General features: G+C 41.0%; 1 protein-coding gene across 1 annotated transcript in view; it reads right to left on the reverse strand.

Annotated features, from left to right (window-relative positions):
- Positions 1-18,113, reverse strand: part of C9 (complement C9) — a 44,849-nt gene extending 26,736 nt beyond the window's left edge. The window contains exons 1-4 of the mRNA XM_004422762.3: positions 17,998-18,113; positions 4,566-4,671; positions 4,027-4,171; positions 3,626-3,773 (exon numbers count right to left, since the gene is read on the reverse strand). Of these exons, the coding sequence (XP_004422819.2) occupies positions 3,626-3,773; positions 4,027-4,171; positions 4,566-4,671; positions 17,998-18,074 (476 nt within the window). The 5' untranslated portion in view covers positions 18,075-18,113. The remainder of the gene's footprint in view (positions 1-3,625; positions 3,774-4,026; positions 4,172-4,565; positions 4,672-17,997) is intronic.
- Between the last annotated feature and the right edge of the window lie 316 nt (positions 18,114-18,429).

The following is an 18,429-nucleotide window of genomic DNA, read 5'->3' on the forward strand; positions in this document are numbered from 1 at the left end:
GAAAGCCTTTTTGCACCCCGTGGTACACATTCCCTAATTTGAAGGTTATTTTATAGAACAGCAAATTGATCAGTTGGCTGGCTCCATCTGGAAAGTTACAATGAGGCTGATCCACAGTCTAAAGCACAACTAAAGAGGAAATGTTTCAAAACTTTTGACTTGGTTCCACTACTACAGAGACAGCCAGTCTAGTCTAGAATGAGCCAATTTTTTTCTGCCAAGAAACATGAAAACTTCTCATGGATGGGATGTCATTGGCTGGGAAATAAAAACCTTGTGTTCTTTGGCAGCACTTAGAGATACCTGCTTTCACACCTGCATCTAGAACCACAAGCTGTTCCCATTTACCAGGTGAACTAAAGAGAGAGCTCTCTCCACAGAAGTGGTGTTATGCTCAGATCACACAAAAAAGGTAATTCCTTGCATATTGTACATCATTTACAGCTGGTTTGGATTTATGTTTTTTCAATGAATGCAAGGTGGGTTGGGGATTTCCCTAAACACTTCTGGAGAATCTCAGATGCCTACAAGACAAGAGGCTGAAACATCTGTGATACGAGCGAATCCTCCTGGCATGAGAATTTAAGTGAGAGTCCTTCAAATGAAAAAAGTATAAATTAATTACAATGAATACTTGTGACTTTCATGTGCAAAAGAATCTGACTGTACATGACTGCTGATAAGACTTGTTGAGGTTTTCCAGATTGGATTGTACAGAAGCAGTTGATAAGCATGTCGCTATGATTAGGATGTTTACTCTGATTACCTCTATTTCAATATAGTCCATAGCCCCGCATAAGAGTAATGGATATGTATAGTAAACAAATATGTATTGTTAACGGTACTGAAGAATATCACACAGGTAATAAAGCATGTTATTTTGAAACCTCTTCTTAAATATTAATTACAGATTTATACTACTCTTCTATACTCTTAATTCAAATATTTAGGTAATAAATAGTACTTAAGGAATTTCATTTTATAAGGTTAGTTTTGCTCCGAAGTTACAGAATTGACTTATAGGCTTTTTCGTGATGTGGGGGAAGTGATGTAGGGGGTGATGGGCATGTGGGGAGAAGGAGAAGGTAAGGTGGTATGGTAGAAAAAACATAGTTTTATATAAGTCAGAGAAATTTGGGTTTTAGTTCTGTTAGAAACTAATGACCGGGATGGCTTTATTCATTTCGCTCAATTCTTACCTGTAAAATGAATATAATAGCTCCGCTAACAATCTCACAGGATTATTATGAAAATCTAGAGAGAAGGAATGTGCAAAAAGATTTTGGAAACTTCAAAGTATTATGCAAATGAAAACTGTCAGAGAATAATAGGTTTTATGAAGACTAAATTAGTTACAGGTTATTGCTCATGGTGATGGGAAATTTAATAAAAAATGATGATGGACTGATTCTATCAGGGCTACTGCATCATGCACCTCTGCAGCTGACCTTTCCCCATAGCTGGGGCCCCACCCTCCTGCTTAGTCCTGAAGGCTCAGCCCTGTGATGTTCCCCACCACCACCCCTGACTGTGGTAAAGAGTGAGGTATTTAAGGGGTTCTGGCCAGCTCTCTGGGATGCCTCATTATGAAACTCCCTGGCAAATGCTATATAACAAATTTTCTTTTCCCTGAACAAAGGAAAGCAATAGACTATGAACCATTGTTTTTCGGCCAAGATTTCTGTATCCTTTTTCTATAAGACAAGATGTAAATTTGCACTGAGTGAGAATACGTAGCATATGCAATTCCCTGCTTCAAGCCCCGTTTGTTTAGATTAGGGAGAAAACTGTTTCTTGGATCCCAAATAAAGCAAAATAGAGTAGTGATGGGCTTTCACCGTGGACTCACAGTCTCTCCCTGAGGAAAGAAGCAAGAAGAATCAGAACTCATTGGAACATGCAGTGATCCGGTTATAAGGTTTCGGACAATCCCCATGCCATTTACCGCCAATTATCAAGAGGCCTGCTGAGTTTGGGGACAAAGACCATCCATTTGATTCAAGATTCCTACTATCAGGCTAAGGGCCAAAGGCACTATGGGTAACATTTGAACGCTGCTAGGACAAGATTTTACCACGTGAATAAAGGGTGTGTGAAATGTTTTATCTGCAGCCTGACTCTTGGTGACCTGGAATTCTTTTCTTATTGTAATTTAAGAAGTTTCATCTGCCTTAGAGAGAGTAGATATCTCCATTTTTATCCAAACCTAATACAGAGGTCTTATCTTAGGAACCGCCCAGTTCCTTATGTAGGGTTTCTCAACCTCAGCACTACTGACATTTTGGGTCTGATGGTCCTGAGTTGTAGGATGTTTAGCATCATCCAGGGCCTCTACCCACTGGATGTCAGTAGCGTTCTCACAGCACCCCCTCCCACAGTTGTGACCATTAAAACAGTTTCCAGACGTGGCCAGATGTCACCTGGGGGGAAAATCACCTCTGGTTGAGAGCCACCACCTTAGTCCCTCCATCAGCCTTGCTCTTACCATCACCTCCACCTTCTTTCCTCCCGCATCCCCATTCCCAGGACTAGAGTCCTGAACCTGGATTTCTTTCCAGGGACCCAGTTTCAATCTTACCCGATGCCAACTGACAGTGTTTTAGAAGCACTTATTTTCATTAATTAATTAATTCACCTGTTTACCCACACACCAGTATTTGTTGAGTGACTACTAAGAACCAGGCACTGGGATTATGAGGATGAAGAGACCCATTGTATCACAAGCAATGAAACAGAGCCATGTACCCTCTGTCGATATACTACTGGATGGGGGAACAGTTGTTTCTTTGTTGGGGACAATTTGCCAACAAATCCACCTAAAGTACCTTTACTGAAAATAGCTTGGAACAACTAATGGAGACTATGCCATGGACATCTCTGGAAGGTTCTCTGACTATATGGAACAGAAGGGGACAGCACCTCAGGCCTATGTCATCTTCCTAATTCCTATAACAGAGATCTCTGCGTAATGGTCTCTATTCTGTCTAACTCTGAGTTTGAAACTGTCCGAGACTTCTCAGCTGAGCTTACCTACCCAGAGGCCCTGTGTTTTGCATGGAAAATGAGTGAAACTTCAGCTCTGTAATGAGAACCAGAGTTTCAACACCATCACCGTTTGGCATCAGAACTGCTTCCTTTGTTCTATTCCTCTTAGGTCAACCCCACAATGCTGGAACCTCCTGAGAACTTATAATCAGGTATAGATCCACAAGTTCCAATGGCAGACAGCCTTCCTGGCAATTCAAATATTTGAATCGAACTGCCAGACCTACTACTAGCAACTCAATTTCAAATGTTAGCATGTCATTGCAACATTGCTATGGTCTTCTAGAGGTTCGTTAAGTGGGGTGTTTCGTCTCCTACTGGACTCAAAAGTAATCATTTATCATCCTGATAGGCTAGTCCATTCTAAAGACCCCTGCTGAGGCCAGGCAGTTTGTCCAAATTATCTTGAGATACTTATTCAGCGATTACCTTCTTTCGAGCTCAAATATAATCCAAATAGAATACAGACCCATAGGCTAGTCTTTGCACCAGCTCAGATTCTCTACACTCTAGCACAGCAGGAGAGATGGAAATCATTTTCCCTCATCTTCATCCAGAAACATTCAAGTGAAATACAGACCCGTAGCCTGCTGTCCGTGCCAGCTCGGATTCTTCTACTGCTTTCTCACGGCATGGGGGCCGGGGATCATTTTCACAATCATCCTCATCTGAAAAGTCACCGCAGTCATTGTCATCGTTACACAGAAGTCGCCTCTTTATGCATCTGCCTGCAATCGACATCAAGAAAGACACTATGTGTCTAATGCAAATTTTCTCACTCTTTCTTTAGTAATCAAATGTAGTTTAATGATAGAGGGGTGGGAACCACATACATTTGAATTCTTTCTACAGAATACATAGATGGCCCCTTTTGGGTCTGCTTTCACACTTGGAAATATGAGCACCCAGAGCATGTTTCTCTCTTTTCACTCATGAGTGCACGCAGAAACCCACAACGAGCAATGAGAATGGAAGGCTTACCTGTACCGCCCTTAAAATCATTTCCACAGTCGTCCTCAACCTCTTTGCAGGTCTCAGTGGGCACACACTCTCGTCTGTCTCCCACAGCATCCATGCACCTTCGCCCATTAAATTGTCCGAAGACTTCAATGCTCCGTGAGCGAAACTGCACACAACCAGCTGGAATCGTTAGAATTTCTAATGCCAAAAAGGGATTACAATCTAAAACTGCATCCACACCACTGCAGCCCTCCAAACACAAGTCAATGGTTTTAAGATGGAAGCGCTAAAAGCCATCACTGATGTGACTTAAAGTAACACCTCACATTCTAGGTTGGCAGTGTCTCCCACACAATATGGTTCCTCACAACACTCATTTAATATACTGTGCAACATTCAGATTTCCCAGCAAGGTTAGCCTCATTCATTAAATATTTACCTTTCCTTCTTGGTTTGGAACTCAGATGGGGTGCTCCCTGCCTCATAGTCATTTCCCTGGAGATGCTGGCAATACAGTTTCCATTTGGGGACATCAGCGGTAAATGTCAACAAACGCTTACCATTTGTTTGAGGCAAGGGTCACATTCCGACCATCTGCTCCAGGAGCTCATTCTGCAGTCTATGGGCAGTGGAGTGTCACTGTGTTGTACTGGCTCTGGGTCAGAACTAAGATAATAGAACATGTCAGCTTATATTGACCATTGCGTGTGCCTGGTTCCAAGAAGTCTTCACAAACCAGTTTAATTTATTTACTAATTTTTTTGACTTCCAAATTATAGTACTTATCCTTTTACTATATCTCCCATTTGTCATTTGATCACATGCTGTTTTGTATTTTCAACTCAACTTTTTGTTTAGTTCTTGTACTGTATTGTAACTTAACTTTCAACTTAACGACATAATAATGGTGGCGAGAAAAACTAGCAAGTTATCCTGCTATGTGTTTTACATGGATCAGTCTTATATTTCCAAGTAGCTAATGGACTCATTGAAGCTAGAAACCTTGTTTCCCTTTGCACCCCCAGAGAGTCTGACAAAGCCTCAAGTTGCCTGGTTCTCTTGCAAATTTAAGTCAGCCAGCCCAGCCATTCCTGTAGCCGCACCTCGTAAATCAAGCTTTCCCACCCTGCATCCAGTGTCTTAAACTGGAACTCTTACCCCTCACACTCCACGTCAGGACGTATTCCTCATCTTTCTGAGTTTTAACATACATATTTTTACGCTTATAGCTTTCTCCACCCCCCCCAGACCCAATGCTCAGCAGTGCCTTTCTTTTTTTTTTTTTGTATGTTCATATGATTTATTTTTCAGCTATCATTATACCAACCTGAATGTTCCAAGGGATTACATTTCTTTTTAAAAACTATTTTATTGCGGTCATATTGGTTTATAACATTGTGTAATTTCAGGTGTACATTATTATATATCAGTTTCTGTATAGATTGCACTGTGCTCACCCCCCACAATCTTGTTTTCATCTGTCACCATTCGTATGGTGACCTTTTACTCACAAGGGGTTATATTTCTTTTTGCCCTCCTAATTAGGCATCAGATATTCCAAGATTGTTTTCATGGTCCATTTGCTGTGTACATTCAAGTGGAAAGAGTCATTTGTTTTATTGTGGTAAAAGATACATAACATAAAATTTACCATTTTAACCATTTTTAAGTTTACAGTTCAGTGGAATTAAGTACATTCATGTTCTTGTGCAGTCATCACCACTAGGAGTCATTTTTTGAGGATGCACAAGTTTGGGAGTGTCCACTTTTCTTTCAATAATAAGTCCATACAATTAGTTTCATATTTCAGCAGTGCCTTTCTGATTTTGAACTTTTCTTTTTCTCTTGGTTCATCATTTGGATCTCTTTTGGTTGCAACTCTACCTTGGATTATCATCTCATTCAATGACAGAAGATAAACCTCAAAAAGCAAAAGCCACCAAACAAGAATCCTATAAAATTCCTGCCCCCACTTTCCTGAACTGGCACCTATCCTTTTTATGTGTAGCCTCTTGTTCCAGAGGGCTGGCTAGGTATGGCCAGTCCCCTGACAAAAGCTCTAGATCCCAGCTCCTCTTCAAGACCTTGATTGACTGAATATCTCCTCCATTTAAAAACACTCCCTCACTACCAGCTCCTTTCCATCTGTAATATAATGTGTTCAAGTCTTTGACATTAAACATAAACAAGCAAATGAATGAATAAATAAGACACTCTTTCTGAATTCTACATTTCCTTCCAGCTACTCCCACCTCCCTCCTGCCCTCCACAATGTTGCTTCTTAAAGAAATTGCTGTAAGCATATTTATGTTTCTCTCTCATCCAAAAAGAAAAAAAAACAGTTTCATCTTCTCCTTCAACGCTACTGCCCCTTTAGGTACCTCTTAAATTCTCTCATCCTTCTAGCCAACTTTCTTGGAAAAGTAGTGTGTACCCTGGTCTCTCGTTCCTTAGCTCCCAATCACTGCTCAACCCTCCTGCCCCAAGGACACTGCTCTTGCCAAAGTCAATGATAACTGCCACGTGGCTCACTTGGCTCCTTTCAGTCCTTGTCTTATTGACTTCTTCACAGCAGTCAATGCAGTTGACCACTCTTGCTGTTTAAAACTCTCTCTTCCCTTGGACTGAAGGACACTAGACTCATTTCTTCTTCCTTCTCTGCCCAGTTGTCCTACTCTCCTATGCAGGCTCTTCCTCCTGGGATAGTCTCTGTAATGCTGTTTTTCCACAACTTCCTGTCCTCGGATCTCCTTTTTTTTTTTTTCCCTCTCCCTCTACACTTTTCCCAGGGCTTTGGTTTCCATGTATCTGCTAATGACCCTCAGAGATAAGTCTGCAGTCCAGACATCTCTCCTGAATTTTAAACTCTTGGATATATCTCCCAGTTGGACATCTGCACTTGGATGTCTTCATGGCCCACTGAACTCAATGTATCCCCAAATGAACTCATTATTTTTCCTCTTCTCTTAAAGCTGCTCCTCCTCCTGTATTTGCTGTCATGGTAAATGACACTTCCATTTGTGCAGTCACTCTATCCAGAAACCTGAGTGTTACTTGTCTTATTCTACATCCCCCATATCTAATTGACCACTAAAATCTGTTGTTTGTAGTCTCGTACATGACTCTCAAATTCATCCATCCCTCATCTCTTCCAGATATTTCTCTAGTCTACACTACATTACATCTCTCCTGGAGGACAATAACTTCTTTCTAATCCTATTTCCATAAATCATCCAGAAGGATCTTTTAAAAATGCAAAGTCGATCGTACCATTCCCCTACTGAAAACCTTTCAGTAGCTTCCCATCGCTCTTATGATCAAGTCCAAATTTTCTAACATGGTGTGGTAGGCAGAAAAACAACCCCCAAAGATGGCCATCTCCTAATCCCCAGAATCTGTGAATATATTACCTTACATGACAAAAGAGACTTTGCTGATGTGGTTAAGAGGAGATTATACTGTATTATCTGGGTGGCCCTATTCCAAACATGTGAGCTCTTAACAGGAGAAAAGTGGTTCAGAGAAATGTGAAGACAGGAGAGGCAGGAGAATTTCAAAGCATGAAAAGGTACTCCATCGGCTGTTGCTGGCTCTGAAGATGGAAGGAGGCCATGAGCCAAGGAATGTAGGCAGCGTCTAGAAGCTAGAAGAAACAAGAAAATGCATTCTTCCCTAGGGCTTCCAGAACAGAACACAGTCCTGTTGGCGCCTTGATTTTAGCCCAGTGAGACTTGTCTCAGACTTCTGACTTATAGAACTGTAAGAAAATAAACTTGTGTTGTTTTAAGCCACTAATTTGTGGTAATTTGTTATGGTTACAATAGGAAACTAAGACACATGATCTAGAGAGATCTACATGCCTATCTCCTGCCTAATTCTTCAGCTTCGTTTCTCTCCATCTAAGCTCCAGCCACATCATTCCCAAGATGAACTGGTTTTTCTCATGTCTTCAGGCCTTTAAACCTACTATTCTCTGTTCACCACGTTGATCTCATCTTGGACATAATTTTTTTTCCCCAAGAACCTTCCCTAACCTCCTTGTGTAATTTACTTTTCTGTGTACATATTCTTATAGCATGTTGTTGTTCTCTATATCATAAGGTCGTTTGCAATGATATATTTCATTTAATTAATTTACTTATTCACTCATTTATCCATTCATTCATCAAATATTTATTAATTGTCTACTCTTTGCTAGGCATGGGCATATAATGTTATGCAAAACAACAAAACAAAATAAAATAAAAACTGTGATCCCCAAACAAACAGAGCTTATGTTCTAGATAAAAATGTCAGTGAGCTAAGGAACATTCAATCTTGTTCAGCTTACATATCAAGTGCCTGGAATATACTAGATGCTCAGTAAATGTTTTTTGAATGAATAAATAAATAAGTGCAGGAAGGGGGAGGAAGTCCTTGATCATCTTGTCTTGGACAGACATAGGCCCGTGTGTCTCTAGATTATGATCTCCTGGTGAGCCACCCACATCGTATTTGTGCAAGACTTGCTTATCATTAAGGAAGGTTTCATGACTGGAGACACCATTTTTGTAAGCCTGACTCTTGCCTACACCATCCAGAAAATCAAGAGGCCTAATGAGCTTTAATCTTTTAAAAGTACATGTTAAAAGTGTATTGCACAAGCTATCGCCGAAACACTCTTGAAGAACCCAATTTCCTGGAAGTCTGAGTATTAGTGTGTATCCGAAACCACATGGCTGAGAAATTCGTTACTAGAATATTTCCATAAAACTAAGGCCTCATCTGAAACTGACAGACCTCATTAAGAGGCATTGGCAGATGCACCTTCATGATCTATAGCAGTGGGTCTCAATACTGATTGCATATCATAATCCTCAGATATTAAAAACTGGAATTATAAAATTGTGATCCCCATTCCAAGCCAATTAAATCAAGCTTTATGAGGATGGGCTCCAGGCATCAATGTTTTTAAAAAGTATCCCAGGTGATTCTCAGATTCATGCAATATTGAGAAACACCGTTTGGCAACATGTGGGTGGATACCCATGAAATCTGAAGGGGTGGAATTCAAGTAGGTGTGGGGGTGCTCATTGTATCAATATGATCCAAGTTGGAGGCCACCATTGACCTGAAAATGTCACTGAGCTGATCCACCATCAGTTTCAGGAATTACTCTAGGCTCTACCTATTAACGTCTCTGTGGATCTTTTCAATATCTTCTAGTTTGTCCAGTATTAGTCCTGTTGCCTTCAACTGGATTATTTGCTCCTGTTTATCTTTTTTGTATTCATCACTTACTTAGATAATCATGTTGATAATCATAATGAAACTGGCACTGCCTGAAGACTGTTCTCTAACATCCTTTGCATTAATAATAGCCCCACCTTAACTATGTGCACGCTAATTCCCCTCCTTCTTAGCTTCTAACTTAAGGACTCCTTTTCCTTTTTACAGATTAGACTCACACTTTGGACTTAGTACTGAGCACCAGATCTTTACCTTTGATCTTTTATTAGCCTCTTAGACCATGATTTGGATTCATCCCCTGAATGATCCAACCTGGTCCCATAGGAAGGTCTTCACAGATCACACTCTTGCCCTGGGAGCAGGACTTACACCTCTCTGATTATCGAGCTCAGTGTAGTTGTTAGTTTCCTAGGGCTGCCATAACAAGGTACTACAGACTGTGTGACTTAAATTTCTGTGTGACTTTTATTTTCTCACAATTCTGAAGGCTAGAAGTCCGAGATCTAGATGTCTCTGGGGTTGTTTTCTTCTGAGGATTCTCTCCTTGACTTGTAGATGGCCATCTTCTCCTATGTCTTCACATGGTCTTTCCTCTGTACTTGCCTATGTTCAAATTTACTCTTCTTATAAGGACACCAGTCATATTGGATTAGGCCCACCCTAATGATCCCATTTCAAATTAATTACCTCTTTAAAGACACTATCTCCAAACAGAGTCACATTCTGAGATATAAGGGGTTGGTACTTTAACATGTGAGTTTTGGGGGGGACACAGTTCAGCCCATAACACTCAAAAACTGTTTTTTGATTAAATAGTTGCTTAATCATAGTTGTCTTCTAGTTTTACTAGACAATTGTCAAAGCTCATTTTCTCATTAAACCTTTATTCTACCACTGAGGGGTGAATTTTGTAGGTGCTATTCTCTTTTACAGATGGAACACTAAAAACAGAGAATTGTACTACTTATCAAAGTTGGACATTTAATGGTAAAACTGGATTGAGAATCCACATCCCTCCACCGCAGTTCACTGCAATTTTGCCTTGTCCTCTGTGCTGACTTTTTCCCCCCCAACTTAGATCCTCTTTGAATAATCTAAAAGGTCATAGCTTATTCAATAATTTTTGGATGTAATAGTGTCATGATTTTTAGACATTTTGACATACTGTAAGTTAACAAAGATGTATTTATTGTTTTTTAATATAACAGCTTCAGGTAAAGCACATCAATTGGACAACCTGATTCTTGCCTGGATCTATTTTAAGCTTACACCTAAATGATGTCAAATTAGGCAAAAATAAACTGAAAATTGTGTGAATGCCTGGCTGTTTTGTCTTCACTGCACCGGTACCTGGATACTTGGAGGCAAGATAAAGGGAGGACTCTTGGGAATTACTAGGAGGAAATAATAGATTATGCAAAAGGAATGTGTTATTGAAATGAATACACTATATATATATATATATATATATATATATATATATATATATATATAAAGAAATGAGATGAATGATCTTGGATAGCTCCTTCTGAACCCAACATCCCCCTCTCCAACTCCTTAGACTCACCAGGCAGAAAATCTTTTGTAGCTCAAAGACTGGGTATGTACAACACTCACCACCTGCCTTTCACCCTGCTGAGCGAAGAAGTATTTGTAAAGCACTTTCTGGGTTCTCAGATGAAATGTGTTTATCAAGTAAAACATATCTCCAAGTGTTTCAATCTCAGCTTGAAAGTCACTTCCTAGATCAAAGTGATGTACATTAGCACAGCAGAAAGTCTAACTCAGCCGAAAATGCATTAAATGAAGGGGCATTGATGTACGCTTGGTCCCATCTCCCTGCCATGAAGAGAAGTTTCCAGCTTTAGAGAAAGAAAACCTCAGGAGCAGCTCACACTCCAGGACACTTTGTGGTAGGCCCAGGCAAGAAAACACCTGCTGTAGGAAGGAATCTTTTTATCAATAAATAAGACAACGTGGCTCCTTTGAGTGGAGAAATATAAGCTAATTAGGACTGCATTCTTAACCCATGGATCTGCTAGTTTGTTTAGTTCATGCAATTCCTCAAGATGAAAAGAAATATAGTGGCAGTGTCCAACACTTTAAATTTTTTCAGGACCTTTCCTGATTTCCCAAGTCTTAGTTGAGAGCTTGTCTCATGGGCTCCCATTGAGCCAACATTCAACAACATTTATGGAGGGCCTGCTCTGTGTCAGGAATTGTTCTAGTAACTGGGGCTACAAGATAACATCCTTACCATCATGAAGCCTACATTCTAGTGGGTGAGATACAATAGACGAGTACATCAGAAAATATAATAGGTAATATCAGTTAAGACATATGAACTGTGAAGGAAAATAGAGCAGGGGAAGAGGACAGAGAGAGCCATAGGGGAAGGGTTGGAAGGCTTCATAGGGTAGGGAAAGAACCCTCTCAGAGGAGATGTGGTGCTTTATCAACGTGTTCACAAATTCTTTGACATTCTTCCCATTGAAGGTGGGGTCTATGTGCCCTCCTCTTGAAGCTGGGGGGATCTTTGTTAACGCCTTGATGGCTACAATGCAGTGGAGATGAGGCTGCATGACTTTTAAGGCTAGCTTAGCAAAGGCCATGCAAGTTCTGCTGGTTTATCTAAAGACACTTGCTCTGGGAGCCTTTCACCATTAGATGTGAAGCCGACCACCCTGGGCTACCATGTGGAGAGCACAAAGAGAAAGAGAGAGAGAGATTTCTAAGGAGAATTAATTGTTCCAGCGCCCTAGCTGTTTGGGTTTCCCAGCCCAGGTGACAGATACTTGAGTGAAGAAGCCACTGTGATGATCCCAGGCCCAGCCACCATCTGACTACACCCATGTAGGAGACCCATGAAAACTGCTCCACCTAGCCCAGTCAACCTTCAGATTCATGAGCCAAAGAAATAATTAATATTGTTTTAAGCTACTGTCTTGAAATGGTTTGTTACACAGCAAAAAATGACCAGAACAGGAGGTGATACTTGATTAGGTACTTGACTGAATTTTGAGAGAAGCTGTGTAAGTGTCTGGAAAAAGATTGTTCTAAGCTAGGGAAAAGTAAAGGGCAAAGGCCCTGAGGTGACATGTTGGAGGCACAGGTGGAAGCATCGTCAGAGGCAAGTATGGTGACAAAGCAGAGTGAGCAAAGAGGAGAATGGCTGATGTGCCTGGAGAAACAGACAGGCTGTGGCTCATGCCTTGTAGGCTGTGGAGAGGAGTTTGAATTCGCCTCTGAGCTTGATGGGAATCCTTAGAGGAGTATGAGGGCAGGAGTAACACTCAGACTTATGTTTTCAAAAGATTAAAGAGATCTCTGGTTGCTAGAAAGAGAACTATTGGGGAGGGGACAAGAACAAAGACAGGCCAGAAATGAGAGTGATTTGGGCTAGAGTAGTCACAGTGGAGATAGCGAGAAGTGGGCAGACTTAGGGTATATTTTAAAGATAATACCAACAGGGTTGGCTGTTAGATTGCATGTGGGAATAATACAAATAGAGGAGTCAAGTATGACTTCCAGGTTATTATTTGAGTAACTTGGTGAATAGTGGTGCAGGTCGGGTGATGATAGGTGGAGAAATCAATAGGTATGTTTTGGACATATTAAGTGTGGGATGCTGTTAGATTTTCAAGAGGAGATGTTGACTAAGTAATTAGACATTGGGTAGGGAAGAGGTTCACATCACAGATATAAATTTGAAAGTTGTCAGAATATAGTCAGAATATAAGCAGTATTTCACACCATGAGGCTGGAGGTGAGTGGGTGTGTCTAGAGTAAGGCTGAGGACAGAGCCAACATTTAAAGGAAATGTTGTAACATGTCTGTATCCTGATGGGAATGATTGGGTACAAAGGGAGATATTGATGATGCAGGAGAGAGGGGGCAGAATTAAAGGAGCAAAGTCCTTGATAAGGCTAGAGCAGATGAGCCCAATGCACAAGTGGGTGGTATAGGAGCATGTCTCCCTTAGCGTCATGGGCTTCGCTCAGGGAACTTGGCTGAGTTGCAATTGCTGTTTACTTGTTTAGATTCCTCACTAGACTGTAACCCCATTGAGGGCAGGGACCCTCATAACATGCTTGGTATTGTACTGCAGCTCCTGATGCAATGTCCAGCCCACATTGCAAACTCAATAATATTTGCTGTATTAAATGGATGAATAACCAAATGACCATACTTGACCAACAGTGGTTGATACATAAATATCTGTTAACTTGTATTGAATATGGATATTAAAAACACAGGTGGATACAACCAAAGAAGGAGGAAAAACTGACATTTTGGGTATCTTCAATTTAATAATTAAGCCCAATTTCTCTGTTAATGGGTGTTTGGGTATTTTTCCAGATTGTTGAAATAAATTTAATTAAAATATACTCAATAATAATTGCCAACATTTATGAGCGCTTAGTGTGTGTCAGGAACTCTTCTAAGCCTTTATACTCATTATCTCACTTAATTTTTACATCAGCCCAATGAGAAATCTATTACTAGTGTCATCACACTTTAAAGATAATGAACTGAGCCATGGAGATGGTAAGTAATCTTCCTCAGGTTATACAGCAGAGAATACTTGGTGGCCAAGTTGAGATTCAAACCCAGGCAGTTTCTCTCCTAGCCACTCTCAGGACTTCTAACTCCAGTCTAATACTCCTTCTTAAGTATTTGAAAAGTGAAGAATAAAATAAATATGAAAATTATCACTACACTAAAAGCACATCACATACACGGTGAAAAGATGAATGACAAACTGGGAAAAATGTTTGTAATTCATACCAGAGACAAAGGACTAATTTATAAAGTGGTCATAGAAATCCATAAGAGAAAAACAAGATAGCTAGCGCTGATGGCCTAGTGATTAAAGTTTGGCGCTTCGCAGCCCAGGTTCGCTTCCCAGTCGTGGAACCACACCACTCCCCCATCTGTCAGTTGCCATGCTGTGGCAACAGCTCACATAGAAGAACTAGAATGACTTACAACTAGGCTGTACAACCACGTACTGGGGCTTTGGGGAAGGAAAAAAAAAGAGGAAGATTAGCAAATCTTTCCCTGCAAAAAAACAAAACAAAACAAGAGACTTGATAGGAAAATGAGCAAAGGATATGGATGGTTCACGAACAGGAATATACATATGCCCTTTGAACACAAGAAAAGATGTGCAAACTGACTCAATATGAGAGAGGCAAACTAAAACCATTTTAAGATACCATTTTTGTCTATGGGATTGGCAAATATCAAAAAGTTGGCCCAGAGCTCCTGTTGGTGAGGCTGCAGGGAAATAGGCATTCTCTACACTGATGGTGAAGTGCAAAATAATATAAATCCCATGGGACCATGGGGGCAATTTTAGCAAAGTCACAAAGGTGATTACCTTTTGACCCAGTTATATCACTTCTGGGAATTAATCCTGAGGTACGATTATCTACTTGCAAAATGATATATGAATGAGGATATTCATTACAACATTGTTTATAGTACAAAAGATTGGAAACCACCCAAATGTTCATCAGTAAAAGACAGGTTATCTGAACTATGTAGCCACACAATGGAGAATTAATCAGTTATGAGGAGAATGAGGAAGTTCCTTCTATACTGACCCAGAAAGGTTTACAGGATATATTGTAAAGTAAAAGGAAAAAGCAAAGTACAAGATAGTATGTAAAAGAAAGAGGAGAATAAGAGTACTTATGTCTCTATGCTTTAATTTACTTTTAAAAATACTGGAAGGACACATGGGAAGCTAATAAACATGGTTATCTGTGGGCGTTGGGTGGGGCTGGAGGAGGGTATATTCTAAGTACTTTACCTACAATAAGACAAATCTTATGAAAAGTTATGAGTGGGGAAATCAAGACTTCTCAACATATACTTCATTGTATTTTTTGATCTTTGAACCATGTAAATACTGTTATTTACAAATTAAAAAACAATAATCATAGCTACACTCCTAGAGCACTTAATGCTTGCCTGTCATTGTGCTAAGCGCATTGCGTTCATTATCTCAGGGATTTCTCACAGCAGGTCACATTTTTATTCCCATTTTGCAGGTGAGGAACAAGTTTAGAGAAGTAAGGGAATTTGCCTAGGGTCACAGAGCTGGTAAGTTTTGTGGACCCTGTAATCCAACTCAGACCACCTCGTTCCGGGACTGATGTTATGAGCTGTGATTCTACTCACACAGTGGTTTTTAACATTTCTATTCTACCTTGAGAAACATAAGAGATGACGTCCCCCTCATACCTATTCTCATGGGCATGCTCATGTTTGCAAACAAACGGCTATTGAAAATCCCCAACGGGTCTCCAGTAGCAATGGCTCACTATAGCTGTGGCTTAAGATGAAATGTCTGCAGCCACATAATATTCCCTGAAGGCTAGTTGAAACTCCATCCTTTCCTCTCCTAAACCAGAAAGATATCAAAGTGAAAATAATAGCGAAGTCATTATTTTAAAGAATACTTCACATTTACTGAGTTCTTACAATGTGCCAGGCACAGATGTTGTTAAGTACGTAACATTTATGACGATTTAATGGTCACAAAAAACCTTACTAGGTAGGTACTATTATTGTCATGGTTAAAGGCTGAACTGTATCCCCCCAAAAGATATGTTGAAGATCAAACCCATGTACCTCAGAATGGGACCTTTTTTGGAAATAGAGTCTTTACAGAGGAAATCAAGTTAAAACGAGGTCATTAGGGTGGGCCCTAATCCAGTATGACTGGCATCCTTATAAAAATAGGAAATTTGGAGCCAGACACACATGCACAGAGGGAAGATGTGAGAAGATGGACATGTGGTGACAGAGGCAGAGATCAGAATGACGCAGCTGCAAGCCTAGGAGTGCCAAGGATTGCCGGCCGCCTCAGAAAGTAGGAAGGATCCTATCCAGAGTCTCAGAGGGAGCATGGCCCTATTGAAACCTAGATCTCCAACTTCTGGCTTCCAGAACTGTGAGACAATAAATTTCTGTTGTTTGAAGCCACCCAATTTGTGGTACTATGAAACTAATGCAATCACCGTCTTATAGATGAGGGAACCAAGGCACAGAGAGTTCGAGTAACTTGCTTAGACTTCTTGGTCGGTTAGTAAGTAAAGGCACCTCAACCTGAGCTTGGGTAGCCTAGTTCTAGAGGGGCGCTCCATTCTGATCAAATTTGTATTTTTAAAAATCATTTGCAAACTTCAGTACTTTGGCTGAACTATGTGTCTCACTTCATGACTGATCTGAACACTCTGTTTTGACCTCAGCCCTGTATCAAAGGGCAGAGCACAGAGTGTTTGGAGCAGGGTGACCCTAACAAACTCCTGAGGACATGGCAGTGGGAGTGCGTGAAGCAGAGTCCAACTCAGCAGTGCAGCTGCTGGGAGCTGGGGGGCCAGCCAGGGGGGCTTTCTGGTCCTCCGTGAAAGAGCTGAGTGTGGCCAGGACCCAGGGGGTACAAACTTCAAAGCAGTTGAAACTTTCCCCACAGCCTCTCATTTTTGATCAGCAGGAGTCACAATCCAGGAATGTGGGTTGTTTGAATTATTTTTTTAACTTAAGAAAGGGTCAGGGTAAGTACAAGAAGACTAAAGCAACTTTCAGTAACTGCATTCCCAAGTCCCGTTTGTACCCAATGCCAGTAGATGAAAATATTTTCTGAATGGAACGATGCTTCTTAGATAATGTGGAAAGAGGGAGTGATGAAGGAAAGCCTAGAGGAACACTTGACCCATGTTGGTCTATGTAGCACCTCTGTGTGTTCCCTCCTGGAAGATGCAGCCCTGTGGGTACACCGCGCATAGAGTGGGGCCCAGGCAGAATGGCAGCCTCCAATGTAGCCAAGAGGCAGGCAAAGATGTGCTTGAGATGGCCATCAGAGTCCAAAACAGAATTCGGTTAAACCAAGAGTCAAATGACTTAGAGGAATTGGATGCAGGCCACAGTTATGTCTGAGCAGAGGGACAGTGTTTGGGCAGATATTTTCTCCCAGCTATGCTGGCAAAGCCCAGAATATTTCAATACCTTCACTATATTGGATCACGCTGTGTCGGATCACACAGGTCTGTGTGTTCTCCAGCATTTCTGAGTGTAGTGTAGATGTTCAGAAGCACACACTGTCTGGTTGATTCGTTTCCTGGATTGACTTGGCCTGGGCTTCGTGTTCCCAATTAGGATCAGAGCAAAATGAGAGGAAGTAAGTGTCTTTGCTTGGAAGCATGGCCCACAGGTCTGCACTATGGTGATTCTTCTTGAATGGAAGAAATACAACTGTAAACCTAAAGGCAAAATGTGTGCCACTGAACACATCTTGGGATGTCAAGGAGAAACAAAAGGATTCACCTTTGCCTGATGTGGGGGCAGGAGGGAGATGTATTCAGTCGTTGAGAGTGTTGACATAGAGGCAGAGCGAGAGAAAGCTTAATTTCCTTAATTTTAAACTTCTCAGACACAAGACGCTGATGAACCCAGGTTTACCATACTCTAGTAAAAACCAGCTTTGTTTCATAATTCTGAGTATTTAAAGAATATCTCAGCCTTAACATCTGAATGCCTTGTTTAAAAGAAACTCCTGGAAACAGCAACAAGTGTCCTCAGAAAACTCAGAGGCACACCCCATGGCTTTTCTTACCGTTTTCAAAGTTTAAATTCTGGGGATACATAACTCAATGTGGGTTATAATTTTTTACCTGCTTTGCTCTGAGAAGTAGACCTTGAAATATCAAAGCCCACAGTGAAATTCCAGAGACAAACTGAAAAGTGACTCACCTGGGAGTGAGCCCAGCTGTCAGGACACTCACTTCTAGAAGGCATATTGCAAAGGCGAACCTCCGGCCGGCAGACATCTGCTCTAGCTGGGCAGCTCCAAGTGGAATGGCCAGACGGGTCTGGCCAGAGGGCTTATTTGCAAAGGGCCAGAGGGCCAGGGGAACAATTATTGTTTGTTTTCACTCTGGATTTTTGTCGAATTGGGCTTCCTGGGTGCGAAGTTCAATCAAAAGAGAGTCATTTCATAATTCTTGGCCTCTGTTTTCTCGTAGTGACAAGTATACTGGGAGAATGAAACTGTGAGTGCTAAACTGGCTAAGATGAGCAGCAATGCTGTGTTGAAAACAAAAACAAAGCAAACAAAAAAGCCCCAATCGTTCTCATCTTGGGAGACTCAGGGAGGGAGACTGGGGGAGTGTGTAATTTGGGGAT

The sequence above is a fragment of the Ceratotherium simum genome, chromosome 18 (assembly GCF_057802395.1).
Source record: "Ceratotherium simum simum isolate JZ-2026a chromosome 18, ASM5780239v1, whole genome shotgun sequence".
NCBI lineage: Eukaryota > Metazoa > Chordata > Mammalia > Perissodactyla > Rhinocerotidae > Ceratotherium > Ceratotherium simum.